General features: G+C 50.4%; 2 protein-coding genes across 2 annotated transcripts in view; one reads left to right on the top strand and one right to left on the bottom strand.

The window, feature by feature from the left end:
* The first annotated feature begins 1,162 nt into the window (after nucleotides 1-1,162).
* SDE2 (SDE2 telomere maintenance homolog (S. pombe)) overlaps nucleotides 1,163-10,137 on the top strand; it is a 61,939-nt gene continuing 52,964 nt past the window's right edge. Inside the window, exon 1 of the mRNA XM_012730967.1 lies at nucleotides 1,163-1,345. The gene's annotated coding sequence lies outside the window, so the exon portion shown is untranslated. The remainder of the gene's footprint in view (nucleotides 1,346-10,137) is intronic.
* On the bottom strand, nucleotides 4,521-9,593 carry H3F3A (H3 histone, family 3A). The gene is made up of 3 exons (XM_004691033.2): nucleotides 9,424-9,593; nucleotides 8,186-8,339; nucleotides 4,521-5,183 (listed from the first exon to the last, which is right to left on the bottom strand). The coding sequence occupies exons 1-3, from the start codon at nucleotides 9,549-9,551 to the stop codon at nucleotides 5,055-5,057; spliced, it is 411 nt and encodes a 136-aa protein (XP_004691090.1). The 5' UTR covers nucleotides 9,552-9,593; the 3' UTR covers nucleotides 4,521-5,054.

The raw sequence follows: 10,137 nt of genomic DNA, 5'->3' as shown, positions 1-10,137 counted from the left end.
CTGTCGGCGTCCCGGGCCGCCCCGCCGCGCGCGAGGGCAGGGGGCGGAGACACCCGGGCGAGCCCGGCTCGGAGACCGTTTCCGAGAGGCAAGCGAGGGACAGGCCCACAGGGGCCTGGAGGGCGCCGGGAGGGTCTCCCGGGGGCCGGGCCGACGGCCTGGCGGCTCTGGGGCGCGCGGGAGGAGGCCCGCGAGGCAGGGCGGGTGGTGGACGCCGGGCTGTCCAGGCCCTCGCGCTAGCCCCCCCACCCCACACACCTCGTTTCCCAGACCGGGCGGCTTCCTCAGGCGTCGGGCCCTGGCCCCGGCCGCTCGCGCGCGGAGAGCCGCGCTCGCCAGGGACGGGCAGGAAGGGCCCGACGCGCGGCCATCTGCTGACCAGCTTGGAGCCAGCGAGGTGGCCGCGCTGGGCTGGCAGGGGCGCCACCGAGGTCTCTTCCGGTCAGGCCCACAGGCCGCTGCCCCGCGACTCGCTGCCCCGCGACTCCCGGGCCTGGTATCTTGAGGTTACCTGAGCTTGGTTCGCCGTTGCGTTAGCCCTGGCGCCCAGGTCCCATCCACCTCCCTCCCCTGCTGGTCAGGTCCCCATAATCCCAGTCCACCTCCCTCCCCTGCGGGTCAGGTCCCCATAACCGAGCCGGGAAGCGGGCACCCGCCGTGCTCCGGCTCTGCAGCACTTGCCGTGGCTCCTCAGAGCCCAGGTGTCGTCCTGCCACTTCTGTCACTGTGGCTGTGTCAGTGTCACCCCCATCACTCACTAAGATTTTAATCCACGCAGGCAGTAAGGGGCACCTAAAACCACAGGCACAGTTTGTTTTCTTAGTCACTTATACATCTTTTTTAAAAAGACTTTAAAAAAGTTATGCGTACAAGAACTGGGGTGTAGACCGGAGGTCTATAGCGGGTATGAGAGGGCTCACCTGAGACAGAGTGGGAAGCAGAACAGGCAGATCCACGAAGCCCACTGCTGAGGGGGCAGCGGGGAGACAGGAGAGGCCTGCAGCGCCCTGGGGTCCCTCCTGGCTGGGGGGCGCACTCATGCTGCAGAGGCAGCAGATACCGTTGGGCCACCAGGGAGATGTATGAACTTGGACATCTTTAAGTTTCTACTCGCTGGACGCACGACGCTCCTCACGTTGTACCGTGGCGCCTTGTTTTTCAGCCCCGTACCCCGAGCTGGGAGGTTGAATCCTGTCCACGGTGATGGCAAAGGCCACGCTAGTTCCCTACCACTGGCCTGAAACTGCTTCCAACTACAAAAGGACTCGATCTGGAGAGTTCCCAACGGTCTGATTGCCACCAAGTTGAAGCACAGAACCCTTTGCGCCCAAGACCCTGAGGCAAGGTAAGGATGTCCTCCTCCCATCTCTGCAGTGGATATTACATTTCTTTTGCTATGAAGCAAAGCGGCCGCAAAAGGTTGGTAGGAGTGAAGAAGGCTGGGCGTGGGCAGTGCTGGGCTTGGCTCAGGGCAGTATCTTCCCTGCTGTTTGGAAAGGCTGGGAGCGGAGCTCGGAGGCCGTTTGTGGCTGCTCCGTAACTGTCCAGTATTCCGCTGACGCTGCTCCCGCAGGCCACCGCTGCCAGGGCCGCACTCCGCTACTGTCCACACTCGCTGCGCCGACACGCGTGTTGTTTGTGTACACATGGATGGTCTGGGTGGGTGTGACTTCTCCCCCTCCCAAGTCGACACACTTTTCATTTTATCTTTATTCTGGTAACACTGGTTTACAATATTGGTAATGATTTTTAAAAAAGATTTATTTATTTATGCATACAGAACTGGGTACTTACCAGAGGGGTAGGGGGTGAGAGGACTCCCCAGAGACAGAGTGGGGAGCAAAAGAGGCAGATGGACTGAAACACACTGCTGAGGGAGCAGCGGGGAGAGAGGTCTGCTGCGCCCTGGGGGTCACTCCCTAGCTGGGCATTGAACTTGTGCTAACGCTGCTGCGGCCAGGCAGCTTCAAAGTGTCCGCCATTGGGGGGCCCAACACTGTATGACTTAGTAGAACAGGTTCACACCTCAGATGTGTTACCATACCGCCCCCACCCCCAAGTCCCCATAGCCTTCCACTGGCGACCCTTGGTCTCCCACCCATTTTGTTCCAACCTTTTTCCCCCTCTAGTAACCTCAATTCTGCAGTTTTAATTCTAGGGTTTGTTTTGGTTTAGTTTTACCAGTTCCTTTGCTTTGTTTTTATGTATTTTTTAAAAAAATGATTTATTTATGCACACAGAACTGGGGTACAGGCCAGAAGTACAGAGGGTGAGAGAATTCACCAGAGTGGGGAGCAGAACAAGCAGATCTACTGAAATACACTGCTGAGGGGAGCAGCGGGCAAAGCAGCTCCCTGGCAGGGGATGGAGCCCAGGCCCCAGGGTGACAGCGCTGAGCCTTAGGCCACCTGGGGGCCCCTCTGTAGTCATCTTTCATCTGAAATAGTGCCCTAGCTTGTCTGATGAAGCTGACAGTTTAGAAGTCTAGCCAGTTTTGTAGAGTGCCTTGCACTTGAGATGTGTTTGTTTCCCGATGATTGTATTCAGGTTATACACTGAAGTCAAGCATTTGGAAATGCTGTGTATTGTATCTGGAGGTGCATGCTGTCAGGCTCTCATGATCGATGTGAAGTATGACCATTCTCTTAGATCTTCTCTAATTAGATTCGGTTCCTTCTATTTTTCGACTATCTGTTCTTACCCACATCACCATCTGTTTTGCCAAACCCAACGGTCAGTTCTCAGACCTTGGGATTCAGTACAGTATTTGACACTCTTCCTTTCTTCTGTGGAGCCCTGTCTGACTCCCAGATGTCAGTCGCTCTCTTCTTCCTACCGTGCAGCGTTCTCGTTCCCTACTCTCTAAATTTTCCTTGCCTCAGTTCTTGAATTTTTAAAATTTCAGTCTCCACCTGCTCCCCTGGTGATTCAGTTGCTTGGCTCAAAACCATGTGCTTCCTGACTTCTAAGCTTTCTCTCCTGTCCAACCGTCTTTCCTAACCTTTCCAGGTTCACCTCAGCAATCTCCTTGCCTTCCCCATTACCACCGAATAGGCATTTCCACCCGAACAACAACTCAGCTCCTTCCCCCCAGGCCGGGCTCTCCTCACCTTAGGCTCCTACAGGTGCTGAGGCCAGGTCTGGCCCCACTGGGCACCCAGGCCCAGCCTCAAGCAATGGCACTTTACAACGACGCACAGAGCCACTTCCCACCACCTCCGCTGACCCACCCAAGTCCAGGTCACTGTGTTGTGTCACTTAGCTTCTCTTACAGCCGCCTAGCTGCTTTTCCCTTCCTGCCCTACTTATTTTCTATGTAGCGTGTAGAAATGATTTTGGCAAAATGGGAATCCGACCCTTTGTCCTCTAATCTTCCCAAGGGCTTTCTTTACTCTTCTCCGTGGCCGAGCGCATCTATGACGCCCTACACAACCTGCTCCTCAAGCACTCGGTTTCCCTTCTCTGGCCTGCACCAGCCAGCCGGCCCTGCCTCCCGGCTGCTCCTCCACGCACCGGGTTTGCCACACCCCAGCCAGGAATACCCACTTCACGTGTGCCTGCCCGTCTCCTTCACTGCATCCCTGACAGGAAGGCGAACGTGTCATTCGGAGCATGGGCTAGCGAGCAGCCACACTGTGCGCAGTGGGGGTGCAGCCTCCACAGGCGAGTTTCTTTGGGTCGGCCCGACTGCCCCACTTCTGACGTGGCGTACTGTGCGCTAGGACCTGTGTAGTGGCTGCGTGGAAGCAGCTGAAACCTGCTGTACTGTTAACTTGGTAACACCTGATACCGCTGACACAATCACGTCAGTGGGAAAAAAGCATTTTTAGTTTAGCAGAACTTCTGAAGCAAAATTTATGACTAATAACTCAAAACATTATCTTGTATTTGTAATCGGCAGTCTAGCAGGGAGCTACTTCTCCTGTCCTTCTGGGAGACTTTTCTCCCTGTGTTTTCAGGAATAGGCCTTCAAGTTTGCCCCTTTGCCTGCAGAAACTGCGGAGTGGGCTATTCGCAGCAAGCCCCTGTGCAGTGGATGGCACGAATGGGCCTGTTAAATTAGGGACAAGCCCTGTTTCTGTCTCACTGGGAACACTCTACAATGATCCATGAAGCTACTGTTACGAAGGCGCTGGAGACTGTCAATGTCACACCTTGCAGATGTCCGTTTTAACCCACGGAGTAGCCACTGTTTGTTAATCATCCCCATGCTAAATGAAACAGTGCTAAGAATTCAAGACCGGCACTTGACCTGAAAGCGGCCAGATTTACAGTGTTCTCATTTTTGAGCTGAAGATATCACGTAAACAAACGTCACTGAACAGTTAATACTGCCAGCGAGGCTGGGAGTGACAGGTTCCAAAGGACGCCATCCTCCCGAACCACAAGGGGTTCGGCCTTACCCCTCCAGTCCTGTTTCAGGCACAGGGTGACCTTTTTGGTAGCAAATGTCACTTTAAATACAAAAACTCCAAGGAAGAAATCAACTGTATGGGCTGGCAATAAAGACCAAAAGCAAGTATAGTTTAATGTATTTTAATAGCAAACTTACAGGAACAGCACAGAAGACAGACAACATTAAAAACATGTACTTGCATGTAGGACAACTCAGTTAGAAAAGTATAGTGAATGGATGGAATCTACTGTATGATAAAAATGCTACAAACACCATTTAGTTGCCATCAATAAGAAATTTACTTGTTTTAAAAAAATCCAAATGCTGGCATTGTCCAGAAAAATTTAACAGGTTTATTTATAATTGTTATAAAGTTGAACTGCTGAAACTTGTTCACTGAAACATTTGACTTGCATTAATGCTTTATGTCCCCGCATTTATATTAAAAATTCACACACAAATGAAAATGGAAAAAAACTGCCAATACCTGATTTCTGTCCCCTATTTTTCCACTTGCAATCATATACTTAGGTACCTTTGACCCCCATGGAGAAAAAAAATATCTAACGTTCAGAACTACTAATAACAGGAAGAAGAGGGAAAAAAAATTTTTTTTTTCTTTTGTTGAGAATGAAATGTTTCCCATCAGAGTGGATTCTTAAGCACGTTCTCCACGTATGCGACGCGCTAGCTGGATGTCTTTTGGCATAATTGTTACACGTTTGGCATGGATAGCACACAGGTTGGTGTCTTCGAAGAGGCCAACCAGATAGGCCTCGCTTGCCTCCTACAACAGGAATAAAGAAAAGCATGAATGGTTTCATCACACGGCCCTGAGGACGCGCCCAGCAGCAGCCCAGCGAGGACGCGGGCCTCGCGAGAAATCCCGCCTGCCGTGACCACCAGGCGCCTGCCCTCTCTTCCTCCTAGCAAGCCTCCTTTAAAAACCAAAAAGGTACCTTTGGAGAGACGATTCTACCAAATGTTACATTTTAAAAGTCTGGGACCAAGCTGAAAGGCAGCTTAAGGAAAGTGAGAAGTTGAGGCCTGAAAATCATTAACAAATCACACACCTCAAATCATGTCACTACTAAGAAAATTTAACTTTTCAGATGTTAGTGTATTCTTTCTCCTCCATACGTGACACGCTAGGCAGTGAAGCAAGGCAAGAAGCCCAGCTTACAGGGAACAGCAACAAACTAAATTTTATAGCTACATCTCTGTCTTCAGTACTTTTCCGTTCTGCTCAAGACCCTAAATACTTCAGGTCTTAGCAACAGCACAGACTGCCAGGTGGAGCCACAACACAACACGGTGCACAAGAAATGTGTAAATGGGAATGACTAAATCTGCTTTACAAACATTTTGACTGCAATAAATACTGAGGTCCCGCTTTTCAAAGCATTGACACAGCAACAACAGTTTTATCTTATAAACAACGTGTTCCACATCAAGTTCACAAAACTTACATGCCTTTCCGCAGCATTTGTTACCAAGAGCAAGATTGATTTACCAGCCCCGTTCTAAGGCTGGGCGCAGGCTACTGCACAAAGGGGAGCCCAGCAGCCTCCGTCCTCAGACGCAGGCAAGTTCCCTGCATGCAGGCCCCGGTGGGCATCATCCATCTGTTAACGAGCCTTAATCACGACTGAACCGTTTTCATGTATACTCACCTCTTGTCCTCTTGCCCGAAGGAGATGTTTAATTGGCAGTAGTCTAGTTTCTACATTTACTCCTAATTCAAAGTTGGACATTTCCCTACAATGAGTCCCTCATTGGTACCTACTCCAGAGAAGACCACTGAAGCCAACTCTTCACATTTAGGGATCTACTCCAGGGGATATTCTAGAAATGGCCAAAGTCTGGAAACAAATAGCTGGGCCTGAAGTCCCTCACTAAAGAAAGCAGTTGCATTTGTATCTCATCTAGCACGTTTAGGGATCACACAAATCCAGAATGCTTCTGCAAAATGCCAGCACTACTGGCTGCCAGTAAGAAGTCAGTTAAGTCCTCTGCTGAGGGGGAGCAGCCACTCTTCCCACTGACGTGGCGGCTGGGGCTCTCCCAGCTATCTACCTCAGAATGTAGCTGGTTTTCTAGGATCATGCCACTGTTTGGCTGTGACCCATGTCATATTACCAACGCCCCAAAGTCCCCTAAGTGGCAAGGCTAGAATGGGAGTGAAAGACAACCCCATTAGTCTCATAACCCATCTCAGAGGTCACAACAGAAGGAAAAGTAACTCACAACTAGAAGGCAACGTGATGCTGCAGTATTTTGAGCACACCCAATGATTCTTTCACCATTTCAAAACACCCATTTCATTTTTAACAAAGACCACTCAACTCAAACTCTTATTAGACATTAACAGCAAGGGCACATCTGTAATCTGTCTCGATTACTCGTATTGTCTAATGACCTCAGTTTACAAGGCTACTTCACCAACACCTCAACTGAAAAGCGTTGGGAACTTTCAGGAGATGCGTCCCTCAGCACAGCCCTGTGAAGTGTAACCTAACATCAAAATTAGCTTTTTTTGCATCAATGCTTGAGAATCTCAGTAATGTTTCTGTATAAAATAAAAGTAGGGGAAAATGTGATTTATGATTCTAATAAATGAAAGTAATCACTCTTTAGAATGGGAAAAAGTCTTTTAAGTAAAACCATTCAAAGATTTTTAGTAGTTTTGAATTTCAGTAAATATCAATTCATTGAGAATTTAATGGATGCCTACTTGCGAAATCCACCAATCAAATGAAGTTGAGACTAACCATAGTAACAGCTCAACCAATTACACTCTAGTGTTGAATCCACCTATCACATCTTCCTCTCACATAAAGCAAAAGCTTGGCAACAGCAGCCTTGAAAATTCTCCACGGGAATAGAGATAGATTCTGGACCCGAAACCCCCACCCCCCCCACTCTCATCAACCTCTGTGATGGTGCCTCACACTTTGCATAGATCACCTCTAACCTCATCCCGAGATACACTCATCTAAAGAAGTCAAACACATAAAACAGGTTATTTAAGTGACTAATTTTAGTCATAACCAGTCTCCTATCAAGCACTTTCCTAGGGCATTCAAGTTTTAACCCTGTATAAATGACACTTAGCCACCTCTGAAGCAACATTTCCAAGCTCCAATACTCTAGAGCTAAGATTAAAATCAACACAGCCATCCGTGTTCATTTGAGTGCAAAGTCGTAATTCCTTCCAGAACCAGGAACTTTCAAGCTGTTCCTTTACATGGCCGCTGTGATCTGAGGCATGCCCCCTCGGTGTGGTCAGCCCAACCCTGGCCACCACTCGGAGCACACTCCTTACGGCGGCCCATCCCCGTGCTGCCTGGAACACGCTCCCCATTTACCGCAGCACTGGCAGGCCCAGGAGGACAGTTTTTCGGAGTCCTTTGCACACACCAGCGTTTGCAACTGATTACACCTGTGGACCTCTGAGCGCTGTGCCCGTTAAGCTAAACCAGATGCTCCCCCTTAAACACCGCTGTTAGTGCGATGCCATAGCGGAATGTGCACTTAGCTCAGAGTCAAATGGGTTCAAGTGATTCTGTGACCAAACGGCTTTATGTTACACTGTGTATGACCTTGAGCAATCTGACCTTCCGAGGTTTCCAGTGGGAAATAAAGGTACCACCCGCCTCACAGGCTTGTGAGCAGACGGGGCTGTGCGCGCCTGGAGCGGTCACTAGCACACGGCGCTGTTCCTGCCCGCCACCCTCCCAGCACCCCCTTACGCTGTTCCTGCCCGCCACCCTCCCAGCACCCCTTTACCTGCAAAGCACCGATAGCTGCGCTCTGGAAGCGCAGATCTGTTTTGAAGTCCTGAGCAATTTCTCGCACCAGACGCTGGAAGGGAAGTTTGCGAATCAGAAGTTCAGTGGACTTCTGGTAACGTCTGATTTCACGGAGTGCCACAGTACCAGGCCTTAAAGAAAAAGAGACCATGCCCACATTACAGAAACACTCGCTAAACACAGAGATAAACCATTCACTCAACTGTTCTTCGGGTTCTGCACCACATTTCGCTATCAATTCATGATCTAAACATTGGAGTCTACCGAGAGTAGCATAACAATCTCTTTGAAGCAAAAAGCACATCAGATTCCTAGTAGGGCATTCAGCGAAGTTTCCTTTATTTTCTTTGTCGTCAATGTGTGCCTGTGTGGACACATGCAGTAAGTTCTGCTGGAATCACAACTCGGGGAGTTTTTTAGCCTACTAAGAATTCAGACAGTCTCAATTCTCCTTCCCACCTGCACCCTCGAATCTTTAAAAACCTACCAACACAACTAGACAAGCTTTATTTAGAAAATACGCCGTGGTATTCCAACTTCTCAAAATACCTTCACCTTGATTGCTGTCTATCCGCAAGAATGGTTAATCTTGAATACTTGTGCAGTTTCTTCCAAATGGGAGTTTTTTTTAATTAAGTAATTGTCAGCAAAAAATACACCACAGTTCTAACTTGTAGCTCCCATGCAGGAGCGTTGGCGGCAAGTGAAGGCAAGTGAAGTCCGCGGCCAGGCCACCCTAGCCGAACCCCTTCTGCCCTCTAACGGCAGCGGCCCTGAACAGCACTGCTCCCTCGGGGCGGTTAAGCCCAACAGGCCAGCAGAAGAAAATAAATGAAATAAAGGAAGGACGGGAACTTTACAACCACAAACCGCTCAGAATCTCCACTGAACTGTCATGTTACCAAAATGCAAGATTATCCTTAAGAGCACTTTAAAAGTCACAATTGAAAACGTATTAGAAACTAGCAACTAAATAAGGCTGTTCATCTCCCCTAGTAACATGAGGGGGAGGGGGAGAATAGGTCTCCTGCGACTGTGTCGAGAGTGTAGCTTCAGTTCTCAATGAAACCGCCGCTCAGATTAACCTGGATTTTCAGGCAGTCATAAATAGTCGAGGGAGGAGGAAACCAGTTTTCCTAAAGCAGAAAGTTGACCACGCATCTCCTCCTCCGGCTAGGGACACGGCGCTTCCGGAGGTGACCGCCCCGTAAATACCTGTAACGATGCGGCTTCTTCACCCCTCCGGTAGAGGGCGCACTCTTGCGAGCGGCTTTTGTAGCCAGTTGCTTCCTCGGCGCTTTACCCCCGGTGGATTTGCGGGCGGTCTGCTTGGTACGAGCCATGGCTGAGAGTCCTCCTCACTGACCTAACAGCATTAAGAGGCATTAAGACCACTCGCGGCCGCCCAACAAGTTTCCCTGCCGCTGTCCACTCTGCCCCCCCCGGAAATGGTGAACTCCATTAAAAAAAAAAAAATGTCCGTAACGTTATGTAATTTGCAAAGGTGCAGATGACGCCTAAACCCAAACACGACTTCGCGAAACAAACTGTAGTACTAGGAAATCGCCGGCGTCAACACCAGCCCTGTCCCCCCCCCACGCCAAACCTCGGGGGCAAACGACACAACAAAAAGACCCCGCAACCGCCGCTGCCCATTTCCCGAATTAAAGTAGAATCGAAAAATGCCTGGGAAACACTCGATCCCCAGGTCGGAAGAACGAAACCACAAACCAGAGGGCCCGAGTCAAATTACCGCAAAACAGACTGCGGGCCCCGGCCCCCGGGCCCCCCCGGCCCGAGGCCAGCTCGCCGGACATGTCCGGACACACGCCCGCCGCATCGGCCCGGCCCGCGGACAAAAAAGGCATCTGGAGCGCGGCAGCCACCCACGGCGCCGAGCCACAAAGCGCCGCGCTCCGAGGAGGCGCG

This window comes from Condylura cristata, unplaced genomic scaffold, assembly GCF_000260355.1.
Source record: "Condylura cristata isolate star-nosed mole 26May11 unplaced genomic scaffold, ConCri1.0 scaffold00029, whole genome shotgun sequence".
Taxonomy (NCBI): Eukaryota; Metazoa; Chordata; class Mammalia; order Eulipotyphla; family Talpidae; genus Condylura; species Condylura cristata.
This window is presented reverse-complemented; position numbering and strand designations above follow the sequence as displayed.

Coding starts and splice junctions, on each gene's coding strand:
- H3F3A (XM_004691033.2), bottom strand. CDS start 9,551: ATGGCTCGTACCAAGCAGACCGCCCGCAAATCCACCGGGGGTAAAGCG. Junction 8,340..9,423: donor AAGAAGCCGCATCGTTACAG/GTATTTACGGGG, acceptor TTTTTCTTTAAG/GCCTGGTACTGTGGCACTCC. Junction 5,184..8,185: donor CAGCTATCGGTGCTTTGCAG/GTAAAGGGGTGC, acceptor TTCCTGTTGTAG/GAGGCAAGCGAGGCCTATCT.